At 50.2% G+C, this 23,043-nt stretch overlaps 1 protein-coding gene across 5 annotated transcripts; it reads left to right on the forward strand.

Moving 5' to 3' along the window:
• The first annotated feature begins 329 nt into the window (after nt 1-329).
• CMBL (carboxymethylenebutenolidase homolog) lies at nt 330-22,504 on the forward strand. 5 transcript variants are annotated; one of them, XM_030332581.1, is made up of 6 exons: nt 330-406; nt 12,367-12,603; nt 13,772-13,879; nt 18,441-18,583; nt 20,609-20,700; nt 21,754-22,504. In XM_030332581.1, the coding sequence occupies exons 2-6, from the start codon at nt 12,389-12,391 to the stop codon at nt 21,931-21,933; spliced, it is 738 nt and encodes a 245-aa protein (XP_030188441.1). In that variant the 5' UTR covers nt 330-406; nt 12,367-12,388; the 3' UTR covers nt 21,934-22,504. The 5 variants fall into 5 exon arrangements, with proteins under 5 accessions (XP_030188441.1, XP_030188449.1, XP_030188459.1 ...); XM_030332589.1 differs by having other exon boundaries at nt 12,370-12,603; XM_030332599.1 differs by lacking the exon at nt 330-406 and adding an exon at nt 460-591.
• Nucleotides 22,505-23,043: the final 539 nt, after the last annotated feature.

A 23,043-nucleotide genomic window follows, 5' to 3' on the forward strand; every position in this document is an offset into this window, starting at 1 on the left:
GACTTATTTTTAAAAACAGCCTAACTTAGATTTACAACAGGGAAGTCCCAGGCCCTTGGAGCCAGGCACTCTCGTAAATTTCACAGGCCGGCTGTCTCCCTGCTTTTGGCTTTCCTCCCCCGCCCCCGCCTCCTCCTCCCCCTCTTCCCTCCCGCACCTCCCCCCCTGCCCTCCCCGCCTCCCTCCCCCACCCCCGGACGCTCCGAGCCTCCCCTCCCCCGCCCGGCCTTCCCGGGAGGCCTGGAATCCCGGGCAGCCACTGGCCCGTGGGGATCCGCCGCCCTCCGTCACCGCGCGTCCACTTCCGTCCCGGCGGGAGGCGCCTCCCCTCCGCCTGCCCCGACCGTCCCCGGGCCCGGCGGGCAGCCTCGGCGCGGGGAGAACCCAGGCTTCCGGCGGCGGACAGGTAGGTGCGCTCCGCGGGCGCGCGGGAACGCGCGCGGCCCGGCGCCGCGCTAACTCGGCGCGAGTGTTTGCAGCAGCTCGAGCAAGTCTGCCCTGCGCACAGGTCCTGAGCCGACCAAAAAGTCCTTTTCCCAAAGCAGCAGTACATTATCACCGCAGAAAAGCAACCTGGGCCGGCCCACTTGGGTATGTTTTCCTGTCCTGTTCAGCCACCTCTGTAAAAAACGTAGCTGCAATGGTGCTGTGCAGAAACTCGTTATTTATTTTTTCCATAGAACGCTGTGTCCGGAGCCTTTCTTCCATGCCTTCGAATGGAATACTGTTTGTAATTATTGTCCTACAAGTTGGGCATTTCAGTTGTGTGGTTTTTGCCAGTATAAACCCGTGGGAAAGATGAGCCTGTTTGCATCAAAATGTAACCAAACCAAAGGAGAGTTTGTCCCCCCCCCCCCCCTTTCCAAGTGCTGCAAGCCAGTGCGAATTGACATCAAGCTTTTGCAGAGGAGAAAAATTGGCGATTTATTGGTGTGGCCCCCCAGGAGACCGGGGGGAGCTAGTGCTCAAAAGTCCAGAACTCTCGGATGGCTTGCGTGAGGGTTTTTAAGGGCAAAATTTGGGGGAAGAGGTCTTGTGAGAAGGTGGACGCCTTTGATTAGAGGCCCATGAGGTCCTACTAGCAGGTGACCTGGTGCCACTTCATCTGGTGCCCTGGAGGTCTTTTCCATTTCAAGGGGCTTGGAATCTGGAAACTATCTTTATTTCTTATGTTAGAAATTGAAGCAAGCATTCGTATCCCTTGAGCCTAGGCCTTTTTGTTCCTTGGCTGGTCTGGCTGTGCCTTGGGTAGATATGACCTCTGGTGTTTCATCCTTTCATCTGAACTGACAAGAGGGATGCGGGCTTCAAAAAATCATTATGGGGGGCACCTGGGTGACTCAGTTGGTTAAATGTCGGACTCTTGATTTCAGCTCAGGTCATGATCTCGAGGTTCGTGAGGTCAAGCCCCGCATCGGGCTCTGCGCTGACACTGTGGAGCCTGCTTGGGATTTTCTCTCTCTTCTTCTCTCTGCCCCTGCCCCTGCTGTGTGTGCTCTCTCTCTCGCTTTCTCTCTGTCTCCAAAAAAAAAAAAAAAAAAAAAATTATTATCCCCATTTGGCAGTATTTCCTTAGGGTGGGTACTACTGGGTCTAGAGAGGAGACCGTGGGTCTAGCATCATGGCATCTTTGGTGCTCGGTACCCGGTGCGTGTTGCCAAGAAGGACCGCACGGGTCACCCACTCAGCCGTGTGGGTTGGCAGGCGAAAGTGTCTCCTCTCCTAGGCCTTGCTGACATAGGGGACTGCGATCAGGCCTCCTCGCTAATGGAAGATATAAGCTGATGTTTTCAAAGCCCATTTCAAATAAGGTGGTCAGAAGTGAGCCCCACAGGTGTCTGGGGACATGCTGTCCAGGCCTCAGAACAGCCTGAGAGATGCCAAAGGCAGCCATGTGATTGGCTTGTTTGCAGGCCGGTGGGTCCTCATCACATCTACCTTTCTGATCAATGCTGTCTAGACCTGTCCCCTATGGAAAATAGAAGCATGACTGAGGACAAATAGATCTGGAGTTGTTGAAGTTGGTAGAATCATCTGTGGGTAAGTAGGGCCCTGCTTTCCCAGCTGCAAGATCAAAACTCAGTTGCCAAGCAAGTTCCTGCAGTGTTTACCCAGTGAAGGAAAACACTGAGCCTTCCCCTTTAGCCACTGCCTTCCCCTGTTACCTTTCAGCCTTTGCTTGCTGATGGTTTCCAAATCTCTGAAGCTTCTAGAAATTTCTTCCTGGACTTCTTTGCTTGTTGTAGTCCCACCTACGCCAATTCCCTTGGCTCGTTGAAATCTGTTTTCTCTGTTTCTGCTGGAGAACTTCACTGCACCGGGAAGTCTGACTTCTGAGCTATTTACGTCCCTGAGGGTATGAGAGTAGGAAAACCCCATCCTCTGGGCCATACGTCACCATCCATTTCTCACCGTTTTGACTTCTGGAGAGAAAAGGGGAATGTTATTCAATAGCGTTGTTAAAAGATCATTTTCAGGGGAAGGTGAGAGCGTGACTCTCATACAGACAGAAAAATGAGCTCATGTTGGGGTGCCTGGCCGGCTCAGTCGGTAGAGCATGCAACTCTTGATCTCGGGCTTGTGAGTTCGAGTCCCACGTTGGATGTAGAGAGATTACTTAACATTTTTTTTTTAATTTTTTTTTTCAACGTTTATTTATTTTTGGGACAGAGAGAGACAGAGCATGAACGGGGGAGGGGCAGAGAGAGAGGGAGACACAGAATCAGAAACAGGCTCCAGGCTCTGAGCCATCAGCCCAGAGCCTGACGCGGGGCTCGAACTCCCGGACCGCGAGATCGTGACCTGGCTGAAGTCGGACGCTTAACCGACTGCGCCACCCAGGCGCCCCGTCATTTTTTTTTTTTTTTTAAATGAGCATGTGTTAAAGATTCTATTTTATTTATTAAAGAAGGAACCAGGCAGCTTTTATAACTGATTCAAAAGAGAAATCAAGAAGGACAGGTATATATGGGGCAAAGGAATGCCTCAGGAAGGTTCGTGTTAGGGGAAGGGGCGGGAGCTTTTATCCTGATGGGGTCCCAATAGTTCATTTTTGCTTTTATTTCCCTCGCCCCTGGAGACACGGCAAGTAAGCAGCTGCTGCGGCCAAGGTTAAAGAGGTTGCTACCTGTTTTCTCTCGTAGGGTTTTGTTGGTTTCCTGTCTCACATTGAGGGCTTTCATCCATTTTGAGTTTATTTTTGTGTCTGGTGTAAGAAAGTGGTCCGGTTCTCCCAGCACCATTTGCTGAAATGGGTGATGGGCATTCAGGAGGGCACTTTTAGGGATGAGCACTGGGTGTCCTATGTAAGCGATGAATCACTAGGTTCTACTCCTGAAACCAAGACTACATCGTATGTTAACTCACTTAAAAAAAAAAAAAAAGAAATGGAAAAAAAAAGGAGATAAGGCAGGACATGTTAGCTCCTTGGAATTGGCATCAAACAGGCACCAGTGATCCCCATGGGTCTTGACTTGTGATATTGTGGAGGTGCTTGGTGCGTGAAGCAGGGCTGCGGGGGGCTGAAGAACAAATCATTCATTCATGGCGTTTGTCAAGGAACGGAAGGCAGACCTTATTCAGGACCTTTGGGATAGGTGTAGGGCCCACCGCAGTGGGGTTTTACAGTGGGGGGGAGAGATTGGGCTCAACCCTGGAAATAGCAAAGAAAAGTGAGGATTTATAGCCAGGGAGTGGGGTGGTGGGGGTCAGTGGATGGAAAATGACTAAGAGGAAACATCCCAGGGGATGGGAGTTCTGGATAAACCGACCTAACAGGGTTCTTGCAGAAGGCAAGCCACAGAGATCAGACATCGCCTGGGGGTGAGGGGGTGGACGATGAGAAACCAGATCAGAGGTCAAGGGTCAGGGATTCTGTGAAACTGACTTAGCGGGATTCTTACTGAAACTAGGCACAGCAGAGGTGCGTCCAGAAGCCCCACACAGGCCTGTTTGAGAAGAGAGGTCAGCGGAGCTTGGTGAGGGAGAGAAGGTTGGTTAAGGGACCGTAAAAGTCCCTGTGGGAGAGTGAGCCTTGAGATCAGTCACATGTTGGTGGCATCTTGGGTGAATGTCACGGGCGGATCATGAGCATTAGCGCTGCCGGCCAGTGTGGCCTCGCCAAAGAAGGTGCGAGTCAGGCTCTCCTGTGCAGGGGTGCGTCTCAGTTATCCTTGGCACCATGAGGAGGGTTCTGAGTTCAGAGGCTTCCCTAGTGGAGACCACGGATCTGGTCTCGAGGTGGCCGGTGAGTTTTGCCAAGCCCACCTGTCATGATGCAGGAAAGCTCTTCCTCTCCTCCTCCTTCCTCCTTCCTCCTTCCTCCTCCCTCCGTCCTCCGTCCTCCTTCCTCCGTCCTCTGTCCTCCTTCCTCCTTCTTCTAAGATTTTATTTCTAAGTTATCTCTACACCAGCATGGGGCTCAAACTCACAACCCCGAGGCCAAGAGTCGTGTTCTCCATGACAGAGCCAGCCAGGCGCCCCAGAAAAGCCCTTCTTGACACATTTTATAAGCCCCCCCACCGTCCACATCAGACCCCCTGTCCCGTCCCTAAGTAGGCGGAAAGCGCAGCACCGTTGCTCACGCAGAATGACCTCACGGTGAAGGTCATGCAGAAGGAACTTCGTGTTTCTGTAGAAAACCTCGGTCATCCGTGGGGCATCCTTCCCGGCCCGTGGTCTTTGAGCCGCTGCAACTCTTTCTTTGTAAGTGGCCGGTAACCAACAAGTTAGTAAATTCTGTCCTGTGTGGTGGGATTCATGGCTTCCTCCCTCCTGCGGAAAACTCCATTTTCTGTCCTTCTGCAATTTCAGCTGTGCTGTCGTCCGTATACATTTGTGTTCTTTTCTTTTTTCCTTCGAACCAGTTCTCACATCTGCCTCGTTCCTTCTTCTTAGAGAAGTAAAATCCTTCACGTGTTCATTTTTGTAAATCTGCATGAGAGTCATGGTTTTCCTTTCCTTGTGAAAATTATCCTTTAACAAATGTATCATTTGGGGGAGGGAGGGGGCAGAGGCAGAATCCTGGAAGGGCTGTAGAGGAATTTTAGTGTCCTCCTGTCAGTAGGGCCCGCCTGGGTGTGCTCCCCCAGGCGCTTTCCCTGGGAGCCACAGGGAGGCCACAGGGGGGCCACAGTGGGGCTGTCCATGGAAACCAGCTTCCCTGCCCTGTGGCCTTGGCCCGGGACACACAGTGCACTACTCTGCTACATGAGGGGTCTGGCCGGAGTCCCGCCTTCCACACCCAGGCCTCTCCCTGCCGCTGTCTGCTTGCGTAGGATGCATCCAAACAGTGGCTCTCCTGGCCATAAACATTCCTTCTGGAAAGTGGGTATCAATTGGGGGCGCCTGGGTGGCTCAGTCAGTTGTGTCTGACTCCTGATTTCAGCTCAGGTCGTGATCTCACCGTTTGTGAGTTCAAGCCCTGCATGGGGCTCTGCGCTGAGGAGTGGAGCCTGCTTGGGATTCTCTGTCTCCCTCGGTCTCTCTGTCCCCCCCCCCCCACTTGCTCTCTGTCTCTCTCAAAATACATACAAATAAACTTAAAAAAGAAAAGTGGGTATCAGTTGAAGATAAAGTAAAAAGATTCAGGCTCGAGGCCCCTTTGGAACGGCTAGGATTTTTCGTGGTCTCCACGTCCCCATAGGACAATCCAGGTAAGCAATCAGCGTAAAGAATCAGCTGTCAACAAATAGTGCATTGGATGTAAAATTTACCGCTCTTGGTGCTGGATTGTTGTGACTTCTCTTGCTAATAATAGTTTCATAACATAGCTTGTGAAAACAAACCCGTGGGGAATAGATTCAAATCTTCTTTGAGCAAAAGACCAGCTCTTAATATGTGTTTCCTTAAAATGTAAGTTATTTGCCTTCCAGAATATTCTGGAAAGTATAGGAAATAATCTAACAGCCACCCATATTCATGTGACCCACGCAAAACAATTGGAACATTTTGTCCTTAATCAAAACTTTCTGGGACTCCTGGCTGTCTTAGTCGGTAGAGCATATGACTCTTGGTCTTGGGGTTGTAAGTTTGAGCCCCATGTTGGGTGTAGGGATTACTCAAAAATAAAAATCTTAAAAAAAACAAAAAACAACTTTCTTAGGAAGTTAAATGTAACAAATGCGGTTAAAGCCAACTGTCCCCATCCTTTCTCCCTTGCTAGTAACCACTGGCTAATCGTGGTGTGTTTTATTCCCATGCATCACACTTTTACTACAGTATATTTATTAATAAAATAAGTACTATTTTGGGTTCTTAGTCTTTAGCATCAAAAAGGACATTGTCTTTTTATGTAGCATTATGTTTCTAAGATTTGTATCGGTAAATACACGTGTAGTTTATTCACGGAGTAGTTATGAATCTATTTGTTTCCTGGGGTGGCCGTAACAAATTACCACAAACTGGGTCACTTAAGACAACAGAATATTTTTCTAAAGTTTTTTTTTTTTTTATTCTTAAGCCATCTCTACATCCAGCATGGGGCTCGAACTCACAATGCCGAGAGTAAAAGTTGCATGGTCTACACACTGAGCCAGCCAGGTGTCCCAGGACAACAGAAATTTATTCTCTCACGGTTCTGGAGGCCAGAAGTCTGCAGTGAAGGTGTCAGCGGGGCTGTGCTTTCTATGGACCTACAGAGGGGGATCCTTCCTTGCTTCTCTCCCAATTTCTGATGGTGCCCGGCCATCCTTGGTGTTGCTTGGCTGGTAAATACTCCAGTCTCCACCTATGTCTCCATGGGGCCTTCTCCCCTGTGTGTTGCTGTATCCAAATTTCCAAAATTAGGGGCAGTGGCCACCCTAATCCAGTATGACCTCATCTTAACGATTACCTCTACAAAGCTCTATTTCCAAATAAGGGCACATTCATAAGTTCTGGGAGTTAGAACTTGAACATATCTTTTTGGGGGACACAACTCAGCCCACAGTAACGACTAAATCGCAGTTGACCCTGTTTTCCTCCTGAAGGTCAATTCGATTGCTTCCGGTTATTGCCGCCAGGAACACGCCTTCTGTCCTCACCACGCGCTCATACACACAGGTGTAAATCTCTCTAGGGAGTACACCCAGCTGTGGCATTTCTGGGTTGCAGGTGTCTTTATCTTTGACTTTGCCAGACCTTACCAGACCAAAGTAGTCTGTCTCGCCAGAGTTTGTATTTTGAGTTTGTATCAGCTCACGTTCCTTCCTCTTTCCCTGTATGGTCACCAACTCTTGGTGTTAACAGACCTTGTTGCCAAGCTGATGCAAAATAGCGTCTTTCTTAGGTACAAAATAGTATTATAATTTCTTAAATACCAGTGAGGTTGAATGTCTTTTCAGAGGTCTGGGTGCCACTGAGGGGTACCGTTTTGTGAGTTGCCTGTTCAGGTCTTTGGAGCATTTATCTCTTGGGTTTGTCTTTTCCTTGTTGATTTATACGGATTTTCCCTATATGTTATCTGGATACTAAATCTTCTGCTTTGAGAATAATATCTCAAATAATAATATCTCTTCCCCACCTCCACCACCCCCTGGGCTGTTTTGAAGCACATCCTAGATGTCTGGCTGTTTCATCTGTATATACATCAGCAGGTGACTATAAAAGATACAGATACACACACACAAAACCATCACTTCGATAGTCGTATCTGGCCCTTGCCCACCAGTCCGTTAACAGTAACTCTTAATATCATGAGACATCCAACCAGTTCAGTCTCCCCCAGTTGTCTTATAAGTGGTTCTTACAGTCACCTACCGCTGTGGATTGCATTGTGTGTCCCCAGAGTTCACAGGTGGATGCCCTAACCCCCAATGTGACGGTATTTGCAGGTGGGGCCTTGGCCGATCAGGTTGAGATGAGGTCATGAGGGTGGGGCCCCATGGCGGGATTCGTGCTCTTCTAAGAAGAGGCCAGAAAGCTTGCGTGTGAGGACACAGTGAGAAGGCGGCTGTCCGCAAGTGAGGAGAGTCCCCCTCAGAGCCCCACCTTGCTGGCACCCTGACCTTTGACATCCAGCCCCCGAAACACATTTCTGTTGTGTCAGCTGCCCGGTCTGTGGTATTTTGTTATGCAGCTCGAGCAGACTGATGCGTACTTAATGACATTTATTAATCTTTTTCTTTATGGTTCATGTTTTTGGGTCTAATGTAAGAAATGCTGCCTTGCTCCAAGATTCAAGGAAAAGGTGTTCCCCTTTATTTTCTTCCAACAGATGACTTTCGCTTTTCTACTCAGGTTTTTAACCATCTGGCAGGGCAGCGACGTGGCAGGTAGGGATCCACTGTGATCTCGTCGCATCTTACGCCCCTTCGTTGGCCAGTCCGTCTTTCCACCTCGGCTCTGCCTGTTCACCGTGGATCCGCCTGCCCCGTAGTGACCTCCAGAGCCTGGTCTGTTCTACTGCCTCTCGCTGCCAGCCTCAAACCACCATCCCGGACCTGGCTGGGGGCACATGGCCTCAAGGACCGTGTACAGTTCCCTGGTCCTTCATCTTCCCACTTCTTCTGTCCTCTCCAGCCTCCCCCCCTGCTCTCACCCTGACTGTCGACCCTGCTCTCAGTTTTCTGAGCACATGTGCGGAGCGTCCTCGGCCCCCTGCCCCGATGTCATCCACCCCTCCTCCGCCTCCCCTCCTGGGACCGAGGAGGACCCGTCCACGCTTCCAAGGAAGGTGGGTGGTCTCCTCCCTGGGCTGACCCCAGCCCCCCTCCCCTAGCTCACCTAGCTCTAGGGTTTGTGAGCAAACAGCTAAGAAAGAATTTTGGTGCATAAAGGTGATCTTATTATAGCACAGGGACAGGCCCTGTGGGCAGAAAGAGCTGCCCTGGGGTTGTGAGGAGGGACTGGTTGTGTACTTTTTAATTAGTGGTAGTTAGGGAGAGCGAAAGTCCCTAAGGAACTTGGAATCAAGGCTTTCAGGACCTTGAGGGGCTAGCTGCTGTTAAGATAAGGTTACTTTTAGGCTTTTTGCTTTTTTATGTTTATTCATTTATTTTGAGAGAGAGAGACAGCACATGCAGGGGAGGGGCAGAGAGAGAGAGAGTCAGTGCAGAGCCCAACGCGGGGCTCGAACTCACACACTGTGAGATCATATGACCTGAGCTCAAAGCAAGAGTCAGACGCTTAACCAACTGAGCCACCCAGGCGCCCCAAGGTCACTTTTAGTCTTTAATTAAAGTGAACATTAAGGCACTAAGGCAGCGGTGAGTTCCTTGAGGAAGGTCACACTCTTACGTGTCAGGTGTCAGTGGGCTGCAAGCTGTCAGGAAATTTAATTTAAGCTACGTTTCTCTTGCCTTTGTGTCCCTCATCACCTGGCACCGTGGGTTGGGCTGGTTCTGCTTTGTTTTCCTCTGTGAGGCACCCGTTCTCATCCACCTGTAAATGTACTAACATTTCTTCTGTTAAAAAATAAAAAGACCTGTTGCTCTCCCTTCCCTCCGTCTGCTCGCTCTCTTTGCCCCTCTTTCTGGTAAAAGCCTTGAAGAACTTCTGTGTTCACGCTGTCAGGTGCTCTCCTCTCATTTTCCCCCAAGCCCGCTTGCCGTCATGGCCACCAGACCTGTTCTCGTGGAGACCACCCTGACGTCCACGCTGCTGAGCCCGGTGGCCACCCCTCTTGCAGAATGCCTGTGTCTACAGTCTCCCTCCTTGAAAACTTGTCTTCATGTGGCTCCAGGCTCGTGAATGGGGGGTTCCTCCCTTCTGACTGTTTATTCTCAGGCTCACTCTTTCCCCAAAGCTTTTAATGGTGAAGGCCCCAGGGCTCGCTCGCTCTTCTAGATCCTTCTTCTTCCTTATCTCTTCTTATCTAATCATTCCTTTAATCATGCCATGCACGCCCGAGGTTTCCAATAGTATGTACTGCTGATTCTTATTATTTACAGTATAGTTGACTTTGAACCACATCGGAGGGGGTGGGGCGGTTAGGGGCATGGACCCCTGTGCAGTCAAAAAATCTGCATGTAACTTTTGACCCCCTCAGAAATGTAGTTCCTTATAGTCTGCTGTTTATCGGAAGCTTTTCTGGTAACATAAACGGTTGATGAACACAGAGGGTGCATGCTCTGTGCGTTATACACTGTAGTCTTACAATGAAGTGAGCTAGTGAAAAGAAAATGGTAAAAACATCATAAAAAAAGAGAAAATACATTTGCAGTCCTGTGCTGAATTTATTGGAAAAAAAAAAAATCCACGTGTAAGTGGACCGTGCAGTTCAAACCTGTGTGGTTCGAGGGCCAGCCGTAGAACGTGGTTACGTTCTTTAAAGTCACAGGGACACTGAACTAGCAAATACTGAACCATGGCTCCAAGAGGAAATACAGGTAGGGTTCTATGAGCCTCTGGTCATGTTTCTGTCGACTGATCAGTGCATAACCTAGTTTTTTGTGTGTTTCTATGTAGAGACACCTCATTTAATACATAGGTGATTCATTAACATTGAACTCGCAGTCCACAGGTGTAATGTGTGCCTGAACTAAGCTTGCCTACTGCACACGTTATCTTTGTAGGCACATCATAGCCTTCGTGCCCTATTACTAGACAGCTCTTCACTACTGTGCATGGAGTCCATTCTTTAAGCACCGCAATCACCACCAAAAAGCACAAAAATGCAAAAGATGTGGCGCTAAATAGAAAGCGAAAAGGATACTTGTTTACAGCGTGAGGGCTGATATGGGAAGGCGGGGCGTTGCCTTGTTCGACCTTGGCCGGGACGTGCATGTGGGTGACTCAGATTTTTCAGTGCTTTACAGAAGTCCGTGGATGGTCGCAGTATTACTGCAAGTATTGATTTTGGAGTTGCAAATAAGTTTTGCGACTAGGCAACTTCACGTGCATGGAAGCGGCAAAAAATGAGGCTTGGCTGTGTAGGCTGACCATACTGTATCAAGTTTGTACTTCCGGCCTGGACCCCTGCCCCAAACTTGCTCTTCTGTGCGGTCCACGGAGCTTGTGGAGCAGATGTTTCAGACTTCCCGGGCTCCGCATTTAAGTCCCGACCTCTTCAAACCTGCTCTTCCCAAGTGTCCTCCTTCTCATTTAAAGACAGTTGCTCAGGCAAAAACCCTCATCCTCCTGTCTCCTCTTTGCCTCAGTTGGCTTTCCCTGCAAATTCTATCCAGACCCTAGCCACTGTCAGGGCCTTTATTGTCCCTCTTCAGTGGGTGGTGTTTTTTTTTTTTGTTTGTTTTGTTTTAATGTTTATTTACTTTTGAGAGAGAGAGAGCGCACACAAGCAGGGGAGGGGCAGAGAGAGGGAGACAGAGGTTCCAAAGCAGGCTCTGTGCTGACAGCAGCAAGCCCGACGTGGGGCTTGAACCCACGAACCGCAAGATCATGACCTGAGTCGAAGCCTGACGCTCGACAGCCACCCAGCCGCCCCAGTGGGTGGCGTTTTTTGTCCCGGATTGGGAACGTCTTGCTCTGAGTAGATTGGCTTCTGCTTCTGCTGGTGCCCAGGGATTTCACTGCCCAGGGTCAGTTATTGGGTTAAATGTCATAGTCTAGGTATTCCTACTTTGAAAGGACAGTGGACATTTGGGGGGTTATTTTTACCTTCTCTGGGTTTTCTAATCACAGTCTTAGTCCTGGTTGGTAGAATTTTCTTTTTTTTCTTTTGTTATTGTTTTTTGTTTTTACGTTCCCCACTAAATATAAACCTTTTGGGGCTCTGACACTGCGTGGGCTGTCAGCCATGGATCCCTATCTTGTGGGGTCCAGAGGCCTCACTGGACACATCCTAAGCATCGGGTGGTGTTAGAGCTCGTTCCTGGGTTTAGCCTTCTCCCCAGTATCTCTGGGCTCCCTCAGTGTCTGCTCATGCCAAGCCGATCCTGGCTTCAGTTCTCCTCTCCAATCCTGGCTAATCCAATCCTCTCCAATCCCTTCTTTTCCTATGAGTTCCCCATTTTAATTTTTATCCGTTGGTTACATTTACTTAGGTATTTTGAGTGTTTGTAATGGGAGTGGATTCCTGTTAGCTCTCATCTGCCACGCTGCTAAAATCCCAGGTTATCAGTGATTTATTTCCTCCATAAATACACGATATGTAGAGTTAAACTTAATTATTTTTTGTACTCTTTTTTTTTAATGTTTATCTTATTTTTGAGAGAGAGAGAGAGAGAGAGAGAGAGCGAGCAGGGGAGAGGCAGAGAGAGCCAGAGACAGAATCCGAAGTGGGCTCCAGGCTCCGAGCTGTCAGCACAGAACCCAACGCGGGCCTTGAACCCACGAACCGCGAGATCGTGACCTGAGCTGAAGTCGGCCGCTTAACCGACTGAGCCACCCAGGCGCCCCATTTTTGTGCTCGTGATTTTAATTTACTTACTGCTTACAATCTTTGGATTTGCACCATTCAGATCCTAATGCATGTTTCTCTCTCAGTAGCCCAACTTAAATATCTCCAATGGCTAACGAGGCTCATCCTTGTCCGTGTGACATTGGCCATAAGATAGAGTATGGAGGGATGGGGCGCGAAGTTCAAGTCGAGCACATCAAGGCTTATGTCACCAAACCCCCCTTCGACACGGGCAAGGCTGTGATCGTCATTCAAGACATATTTGGCTGGCAGTTGCCCAATAGCAGATACATGACTGACATGATCGCAGGAAATGGATACACGTATGTATGCAGTTCTGTTTCTTCACTTCATGGAAACCTCTGTGATCTATCTTGATCCCTTCAGGGAAAACAACACCACAACACCCTGACCGTGCGCTAAGCCGTCGACGTCCTTGTCTCGCTGGGCACAGGTGGATGGGGAATGTGAATCACACGAACCCAAAGCGGCACCTGGAGGCCATCGCTCCCACCGCTCCCAGCCCAATCCAGCCAGCAGGCTGCCCGGGGCTGGGGTTTCTGTTGCCCAACGGGGTCCTTCGGGTGGAGACAGAACCCGAAAAATGAGCAAAGCCGCCCGTGGTCTACAAAGCCCCCTCACAGGCGTACAAGTCCTCTCTCCTTCAAAACGACCCCCTGAGGTTGGGCAGAGCAGGGTGCAGTCTCTTCTTCAGGTCAAGAAAATGAGGCTAAAAGTGGGTAAGCGACCTGTTAAGGTTACAGGGCCGACTGGGACTTGAACTTGGATTCTTCTGACCCAGGCTTCAGGGTTCCTTCCACGCCGGGAAGGAAGAGCTGTGCTCCTCCGTCCCTGGTGATGACCTTTATTTTCGGAAGCAGGTCTCTGGCCAAAGCCGTGCTGACCCACCCTCTGGGGTTGACGGGAGGGGGGGGGGGGGGGGGTGTTCGCGGACGCAGTGGACTGGCTTGTTTTCTCTGCGCGGCCCATTTCAGAACCTGCAGTACACCTGCCCCTTCGGGCAGGGGGCGGGGGAAAACTGCTTAGTCATGGTGACTGGACATGCTCCCCAGATGTACCCTCTGACCGGAGGCTAACTGGAAAGGCCAGCTGAGCGTTGCGACTCCTCCAGGGGGTCGGGGACGCCCCTGCGCTCACCACCCCGCCCCTCCCGGGCCCATGCCTCCCGGGTCTCCATCCTGTGCCATCAGTCTCGTGGGGAGGGCGCCCTGTCCGATTGCCTCGTCATCTCGGATGGGCTGGGCTGCAGGCGGCCGTCAGAGGCCGTGCACCTACGCTTGTGAAATCCGAAGTGGTGTGGCCCGGTGCCAGCTGGCCTCTCGGATGTGATCAAAGCTGGCTCTCGTGGGCACCACTTTTCTTTTCCTCTGAAGCAGAATCTCCCTCGTAGCCCGGGTCTTAATGAGCGTAAGCAAATACCGAGTGCCGCCAGCTCCAAAGTGAAGGTCAGTTGACGTCCCTTTTTTGCAGAGCCATCCTTCCAGACTTCTTTGTGGGGCAAGAACCCTGGCAGCCTTCTGGGGACTGGTCCACCTTCCCGGACTGGTTGAAAACAAGAGACGCCCGAAAGATCGACAGGTAAGTTATCACCCGTGTTTGTGCTCCCCCTCCTCCCCGCCCCAGGGCCCCTGGAGAGCAGAGAAGCGCGTGTGACATCACCACTTGGGCACCCACCCTCCCTCCCCTGTGGCAGGACTTCCATGGACACATGCTTTCGTGCGGCACAGAGTGTGTCCCTGGAGGTGAGGTCCCGGCAAGGGCTCCTGCGGTGCCAGCAGGCTCGTCTGCTTCCCCCTTCCAGAAACTTCATGGCACTGATGCCAGGGGAACTTTGCGGAGGTGCTGCTTTGCGGGCGGTACGATTTCCCTTGACAAGGGGGCTTTCGGGGTCCACAGGGTGGACATTCCTTCCTTCCTGTCCTGGCTGCAGAACCAGTTGAGACAACGGGGAGAGAAAAGACGCCAGAGCCAACACCAGCCCCGGCTCCGTTACCGCTCAGCTGGTTGGAAACCCGAAGGGCCGTCCCCTCCCCCCAGCCGAGACCTGCCCCTGCTTCCCCCCTCCACCCCCGCCCCGAGACTTTGGGTCTTTACGCCAGGGCTAGACTGCCATCGTGCCAGGACCCGGGGAGCATTGAGAGGAAAAGCGGGGGATCCCCCAGGATCTCAGCCTTTTAGGAAATTAGCTCCAGGAGTCCAGAAGCAAGGACCAGACCTCCCAGCTGCCAGGCGCACACCCTCTTCTGTCTGGACTCAGTGTGGAGGGGGAGAGGGGCAGGATTGTTCTCTGATGCCCAGTTCCTCCTGAGCAAGTAAACGTGAGCCCAAGGCAAAGGAACTTCCCCACCACCAGCCTTGACTCTCACCTTGCCCACTTGTCCTGAAAGCTGTCCTTCCCTGTCACCTTTCTCCCACCATGCACCTGAGCCTTGGTTTTTTTTTTTTTTAATTTTTTTTAATGTTTGTTTATTTTTGAGAGAGACAGAGACAGAATGCAAGTGGGTTAGGGGCAGAGAGAGAGGGAGACACAGAATCCGAAGCAGGCTCCAGGCTCCGAGCTGTCAGCACAGAGCCCGACGTGGGGCTCAAACTCACGAGCTGTGAGATCATGACCTGAGCCGAAGTCGGACGCCCAACCGACTGAGCCACCCAGGCACCCCGAGCTTTGGTTTTGATAAGCTGCTCCCCCAGCCCAGCTTGGCGGCACTGCTCATAATGTGGTCCCCTGCCTGTGGCCGCTGGGTCCCTGGGACTGTCTGTTCTTTTCTTCTATCACCAGAGTGCCCTCCAGAGCTGGCCCCTCCTTCCACTGGGCTGGTGGACCCCAAGCAGACCTGTGCCCCTAGCCCCAAGGGGCCTTGGGTCCTGTTGAGTGCCCCTTCCTGCTTCCCCGGCCCTGCCTCACTCCCTGTACTCACTGGGCCACCTTCTTTTAGGGGCCTGTGCAGGGTGGCAGCACGTTGTGGCTCAGGCCAGGGTCATCCTAGGGTCTCTGTGCAGCTTGTGGGGCGTGGGGGGTGCTGCCCGCTGCCTTGGGAGCTCCCGGCAGGCGTGGCCGAGCACCCGGGGCTGTGTTAACAAAGTCGTCACCCAGTCCCTCACTGTCCTTGGGATGGCCTCCGGATGTCAGCCGCCTTGTCTTTCTCTGCCCCATCCTGAGGAGTCTCCCTGGGATGAAGGCCTGTCTCCCCCACCTCAAGTCAGGGGCACCTCCAGGGCCAGGGCGCTCCAGGCTCCCCTAGGGAACTGTCCGAGGCCTGCGTGGAGATTGCCACTGCTAGGTTCTCCCGAGCAGACCCCACTTCCTTCCCTCCTCTCCCGCAGTGCTGGCCCTGAGATTCCTGGAATAACTCCCCTGCATGCTTACCTTTCCTAAGTCCCTCCTGGGGGACCTGCAACCTCAGCCTGAAACCCCAAGAAAAACAAAAGGAAGCAAGAAGTTCAGAGCAAAGGAGAAGTAGAAGCACAAGAGGCTGGGATGTGAATGCAGAAGTTCAGCTTTGCATGTGGGGCCGGGGTGGGGGAGGGTCGCTGTGTGGGCCTGCCTTCCATTCGTGAGCACAAAGCAGAGGGGTCGTTTCTGGCAGGTGTGGGAGCAGGCCAGTGGGACTCTGCCACAGGGGAAAAGGAGAGCTATGCACTTAAAAAAAATTTTTTTTTTAAATGTTTATTTCGAGAGAGAGAGACGGAGTGCGATCAGGGGAGGAGCAGAGAGAGAGAGAGGGAGACACAGAATCCGAAGCAGGCTCCAGGCTCTGAGCTGTCAGCACAGGGCTTGATGTGGGGCTCAAACTCATGAACTATGAGATCATGACCTGAGCTGAAGTGGGATGCTTAACCGACTAAGCCAGCCAGGTGCCCCTAAATAAAAATGAGACATTAAACAGAAACACTGACTTTGAAAGGAGACTGAAACCCTTGTGTCTGGTCAAGTGTCTTTTGTTTGCAAGTAACAGAAAACCCATCTTGAATGCTTACTGTTTACATAGTCATGGGATATTTTGGTTTATAGAACTGAGAAGAGGTCATTTCTGGCTTCAAGCAGGGGTTGGTTCGCAGTGCAGAAAGTATCCCCAGGACTTGCCTTCCCAACGTGTCTCCACTCCACATCCTGTGCACTGGCTTCATTCTCAGGAAAGCTTTTGCCTCTGGGTGGCAAGATGGCTGCCGCAGTTCCGGCCCCTCCATTGGTCTCTTTTCCCCCAAGCCAGTAAAATTCTCATTTTGCCCTGATGGTTATGACTCAGTCACAGGTCCATCCTTCAACCAATCACTGTGGCCAGGAGATTGCTATACTCTGGTGGTCAGCTTGACCCACATACTTCACTCCTGGAACCTAGGGCAGAGTTCCCAAGGTATAAGAATCAAGCATGGGTTGGGGGGAGAGGTTCATCCAAGGCTAAACTTTGGTGTTCCCAGAAAAGTAGGGAACACATTCAGAGCAGCACGAGCAAAGGCCTGTTCACTCGAGTTACAGTATTTTTATGGAAATGGCCTCTTTCTTGTTCCCTCCAATGAAGGCAGTTATTTTTTTTTTTTATCATTATTGTTTATTTAATTTTGAGAGAGAGAGACAGAGCGTGAGCTGAGAAGGGGCAGAGGGAGACACACACACACAGAATCTGAAGCAGGCTCCAGGCTCTGAGCTGTCAGCACAGAGCCTGACGCGCGGGGCTCCAGCCCACCGACTGAGAGATCATGACCTGAGCTGAAGTTGGACGCTTAACTGAGTCACCCACGCGCCCCAAGGCAGTTATTCTTGCGATCAAAGCATTGAAGGAAAACCTAAAGCCCCAAATGTCAAAAACCATTGCTTGTTCCATTTCAGTTTGCAGAACTACTTAATTACTGCTAACATTATGAAAAAAACTGCACGCAGTGGTATGATACACGTATTTAAATGTGCTCAAGGATATGCTGTGATTAAAGGAGAAAGGAAGGAGGAAGTGCAGTGGGATGGCTTTCTTTTTCTTTTTCTAACTTGTAAACCACAATTCTTCCTGATCAGATCAAGCAGGACTTTCTGGCTGGCCTCGCAGCCCTGCCTCCGTTTGGGTGTGTTGCTTTTAGTTGAAAACGCAGAGTTCCAAACAGTCAATTTGCAAATGAGCCATTTACCAGACTGGGCCACTGTTCTTGGTCCTCTCCTGGCTTAAATAGTCCTGGTGGCTTTCCAAATCCCCCCTCTGCTCTTTGGGGACACCGGAGGGAGGAGTCCGGAGGTGCTGAGTTGGGATGTTAGCTGAAGGGGTGAACGTGCCAAGTTAGAGAGTTAGGGGAGCCGCCCAGTTGCGGCCGGTGCCTGCCAGAGGAGGGCGGGCCGGGGTGCTCGCTGGGGGTGGATCTTGGGATCAGGCCTTAGGAGTGGTGCTTTGGCCTTTGGCCTTTATCCGGAGGCTGCGGAAAGCCAGAACTCTGCTTCCAGCTGGCATGCGAGCTGGTCTGATGTGTGGTTTGCTGAGAGCCCTCCGGCAGCCCTGACAGGTGGTTGGAGGAGGCTGGGCTCGGAAGGGAGACCCGTGGGGAGACGGGTGGGGGGATGTGCGTCACTCAGGCAGGACGAAAGTAAGAAATCTCAGAACGTCAAGGAACAGCGGATGCCGAAGCCCCTGTTACTGTTGGTACAGCACTTGCTGTCCAGCTCACTCCCCAGGGGGCTCACAAAATCCCTCTTGATTGGGTGTGTGTGTGTGTGTGTGTGTGTTTCGCTGTTGCCTCCCCCGCCACCACCCCGCCCCTATTTTATTGAAATATAATTGACACATAATGTATAAGTTTAAGGTGTACAATGTGCTCATTTAGTACATTTATATGCTGCAAAAGGATCGGCACCGTAGCCTTAGCCCACACCCGGTCCTGTCACATAGTTGCCGTTTCTTTTTCATGGTGAGAACATTTAAGGTCTACCCTTTTAGCAGCCTTCAAGTCTATCACACAGTATAGACTGAGGTCACCGGCTGCACCTTACACCCCCAGGCTTGTTAATCTTCTAACTGGAAGTTAATGTCGTCTGTCCAGTCTCCCCCCCACGCCCCACCTCCGGTACCCACTCTGCTCTCTGTTTCTCTGAGTTTGGCTTTTTAGATTCCACATATAAGTGATCCGAATCTGTTGATTCTTGGATAACTTTCTGTTCTAGAGAGGTCGATGCTGTCTTGAGGTTTCTGAAACAGCAGTGTCACGCTCAGAAAATCGGCGTCGTGGGATTCTGCTGGGGCGGAGTGGCTGTCCATCACGTGATGATGAAATACCCAGAATTCAGGGCAGGGGTGTCCGTCTACGGTAAATCTGCCTTGTGCATTTTACGCGATGGAAACAGGAGTGGTTCCCGGGAGCCTCTTCCCAAACTAACGGTTCGGGGAGCAGCATAGACCCAGCTGTGCAGAGATGGCCCGTCTTGAGGGAATTGGCTTTAAAAATGTGAGCGTGGAGGTGGAGGTTGGTAATGCAGTAACCAGAGGAGTCACCTAACCCGAGGTCTCAATTTCTTCACCGAGGATGAAGGGGGTCGCATTTATTTCTGTGATAATGGTAAATATCAAACAATATTCTTTACGAGGAACATCTGTGAAGGTATTTTTCCAAGATAGCAGTTATTTTCAACCGCACACACACACACACACACACACACAGGCACACAATATAAAGGAAGGAAAGAAAAGGAAAAGTGATTCTAAAATGTAAGTAGCAGCATAAACATTGTAGCCAAACCAACTGCACGTATGATAGCAATGAGATAAGAACATTCCATCTCTATATAGAAATGGCATACTAAGTTCACAGTGTAGAAGCATTCGGACCATAAAAATGTTAAAAAAAGAAAAAAAGATGTGGAAGGCAATTTGGCTTTCTTTCATGATAGTATATTGTACAGTTACACAAAGGATTCTTATTTGGATTAATGGTTTCTTGTTGTGGCATTTTTGCTTTTAGCAAGAAAAAAAAAAAAACCCTTTAAATAGTAACTTACCCCAAAGTCAACAGTCAGTTGTCAGCTGCCGCTGTGCAGAGGGGGCTGGCTGTTCCGGGGGCCGTTCGGTGCCCTGGTGTGAAATAGCCTGGTGGACGCCTCGCCAGCACCCCCTGCTGGCCGCTGTTGCACACTGCATGAGCTGCAGAGCCCGGCGGGACTCCAGGGCATCAAACCTCGGTCCAGCCACACAGTGTGGCCTTAACAGAGCGTGGCCATCTGTCCTGTGGCTCCCTGCTTCTAGAGACGAGTTCCAGGTTGAGGGGAGGCTCTCTGGGCTCCCGCAGGAAATGGAAACAAAAGATTTCCATTATTTTCTCCCTACTGACTGGGACCCTGTCCGGCACCAAACTCGAGTCAGGCTCCACGGTGAGTCTTCCTTCCGAGGAGGCCCCGACCGGGCTCTGACATTGGCCCATTGGGGCAGTTCAGAGAGAACCCCCTACTTTTGATGTCTGTCCAAGTTCTTCACACCCCGCCTTCCGTCTCTTGTCAGCAAGAACCCTGTCCTATCACCTGGCCAGAATCCGTCTTACCCCAGTATTTCCTCTTCGTAATTTTCTGCCCACTGCCCCCCACCCCGCTCCTTGGCCGTAAATCCCCACTTGTCCTTGTATCTGGGCGGAGGGATCTCTCTCCCCTCACACCCTCCTGTGCGGTGGTCCCCTTTGAATACAGCCTCCTTACCAAGTGTCAGAGTAATCTTTCCTTTAACACTACGGTTCTTCTTAGAGGGGCAACGTATGGTACCTCTCTTGCTTATTTTCCTGTAGGAGTGGGCACACCCACGGTGGTTGTCCCCAAGGCAGGACAGGCTTCTGACCAAATGCTCTGTGATTCTGAAGGATGAAAGGTAACTTTTGCAGACGGACCAGGTGGCACATCTGAGACTTCACACTCGTCGTCTGGTCTGGGCACGGTTACCCCGTGGAACACTGTATGAACGAGGCCCCTCGGCATACTGAGGCCAGAAGCCATGGGGCTTGTGTGGACCTTGAGAAACTTCTAGAACAGTGGTGGTCAGAAGGTGCAGATGGAGAGTCGTCACTTTTCTTTGTAAATGAAGGCGTGCCCCACGAGGAGGGAGCGTTTTCGGGGCTGCTTCTGTATCTTTGCGTGCAAAGCAGCTGCAAGGTCTAATTCCGTTATTTGTGGCCCGACCCAGTGAAGGAGGTGGAGAGCAGGAAAGTCCGGCCACTTGCGTGGAATTGCTAGAAAGAAAATAAAACCCCAAAGCACAGATTTTACTTTGAAAAAAAAATCAAGCCAAACCCACATGGTTTTCTGAGGCGCGTGTGTGGAAGTCCTACCCCCGTGTCCCTGTCCCCATTTTCCAGGCATCATCAAGGATTCTGAAGATGTGCACAGTTTGAAGAACCCCACGTTGTTCATTTTTGCCGAAAATGATGCTGTGATTCCTCTTGAGCAAGTAAGTTGGTATCTTTTCTCATTTCTTTCTTTTTTGCTTATTTTCCTGTAGGAGTGGGCACACCCACAGTTGTTGTTTCGATTTTTACTTTTTGAGGGAGAGAGAGAGTGAGTGAGCTCGGGGGAGGGGGAGAGAGAATCCCAAGCAGGCTCACACTCAGCACGGAGCCCGACACGGGGCTCAATCCCACAACCCTGAGATCATGACCTGAGCCGAAATCAAGAGTCTGATGCTTAACTGACCGAGCCACCCAGGTGTCCCTCACCTCTGTATTTAATGACATGATTTGACCTTTCGGGGAAAATGTCTCAAAGGGTTCATTTGTTCCTCCAAACATTTTCAACATGAAAAATTTAAAGATGGGTTTTATTGGGGAATTTAGGGATTGTAATCCTCCGAATGTGCTCTTGGTGGGGCCTGGTTACTGGGCATAGAAGCTCGGCCTCCCCATCCTCCCACATGGAACCCAGGAGTTCAGATAAAGTGTGTCCTTAAAGACATGGGCGTGTTGGGGATCCCGGCTGGCTCAGTCGGTGCAACTCTTTATCTCGGGGTCGTGAGTTTGAGCCCCATGTTGGGGATAGAGTTTACTTAGAAAAAAAAAAAAAGAAAAGAAAAAAACATGGGTGTGTTAAACTCACTATGTTGATAAGAAAAAAGAAAATTGTGGTTCAAAAGCAGTCGCTTAGAAATTGTTATTATTCATAACTAATACACTATGTTAATATAAACTTAAAACAATTTATACTTGACTATATTGAGTATTTTGTTATATATCGAATGAGTATTATATATTGAATGATACACAAAAGATACTAATTTAATTTCAAGAAATTGATATTGCATCGAATTTTTACATTGCTTGGGATGCTCTCCTTTGCCAGAGCCGAGGACTCTTAGTTGTCAAATTAAAAGTAACAAATTCACAGTAGCTACGGAACTTAAGGCACCGATGTTAGACTTCTTTTATGAGCATTCAGAGAGGATTTGGAGAATGGAAAATATTACCAGATTGTTAAAGTCATACTGTCATGAAATCTTCCGCATTATCAGGTCTCTTTGCTGACCCAGAAGTTGAAAAAACACTGCAAAGTGGAATATCAAATTAAAACATTTTCTGGGCAAACCCATGGCTTCGTGCATCGAAAGAGAGAAGATTGTTCAGCCGAGGACAAGCCCTATGTTGACGAGGCAAGAAGGAATTTAATTGAGTGGCTGCACAAGTACGTTTAGCAGGGGCCAAGGGTACACTTTCTCAGAGTAGCTCGCATCCAGAAAATTGCTTTGGGATACTTGGGTCGTTTAATTTTTACTATCTTGATATAAAATAAATCCAGGAATCCTGAAATTCATTATTCCATCTCAAACATAAATGCAGTAGGAAATGTTAATGCATGATACAATTTAATTTTGAACACATACACTAAGGGAAAAACAGGTCAGTACCTGAAGAATTCGAATGTTAGAGTTAATATCCTGTTAGCAAAAACCTAGGGCTGTTTATGGACCAGCTGACAGCTCAGCCACGGACTTCGTGGTTCTTCATTAAGTACATTCTTTAAAACGATGGGTGTGGCAGAGCCATGAAGAGCATGAATTGTAAACTCACATTCAAAGCCCAGCTTCCTTGGGCATTTGTCTGTCTTAATACGGATGAGTCGGTCATGTTCATGGATTGCACTGTGAGAAATACTGAAGCTAAAATAGGGTTTCGTTGACCTAATTATATTGAGCCAATAAACTTACTTTCTGAACGTGTGGCTTTTTCTAAAAGCTAATAAAGAACAATGGATTAGAGTGACTATCTGGCCGTCTCCCAAGGAAGTGATTTTCCAGAACGTGGGCATCTTCGGGGCCCAGGGCCTGGGATTGCGTCAGGAATCACTCGTGCATTCAGTTGAAGGGTGGTGGCATACAGGGTCACGCTTCAGTTTTTATATATATATATATATATATATATATATTTTTTTTTTTTTTTTTCAACGTTTATTTATTTTTGGGACAGAGAGAGACAGCATGAACGGGGGAGGGGCAGAGAGAGAGGGAGACACAGAATCGGAAACAGGCTCCAGGCTCCGAGCCATCAGCCCAGAGCCCGACGCGGGGCTCGAACCCACGGACCGCGAGATCGTGACCTGGCTGAAGTCGGACGCTTAACCGACTGCGCCACTCAGGTGCCCCTATTTTAATTGATTTATATTCAATCGCATGAACAGCTCAGGTCCTCGGCATTCCTGGCCACGTGCCGTGCGCAGCGTGGCGGTAGGAGCTACATGGGGCGGAGCCAGTCGGCACCAGTAAAGGCCCTGCCTTCATCTAGCCGCGCCGTTGACTTTCCTTTAA

The sequence above is a fragment of the Lynx canadensis genome, chromosome A1 (assembly GCF_007474595.2).
Source record: "Lynx canadensis isolate LIC74 chromosome A1, mLynCan4.pri.v2, whole genome shotgun sequence".
Classification (NCBI taxonomy): Eukaryota; Metazoa; Chordata; class Mammalia; order Carnivora; family Felidae; genus Lynx; species Lynx canadensis.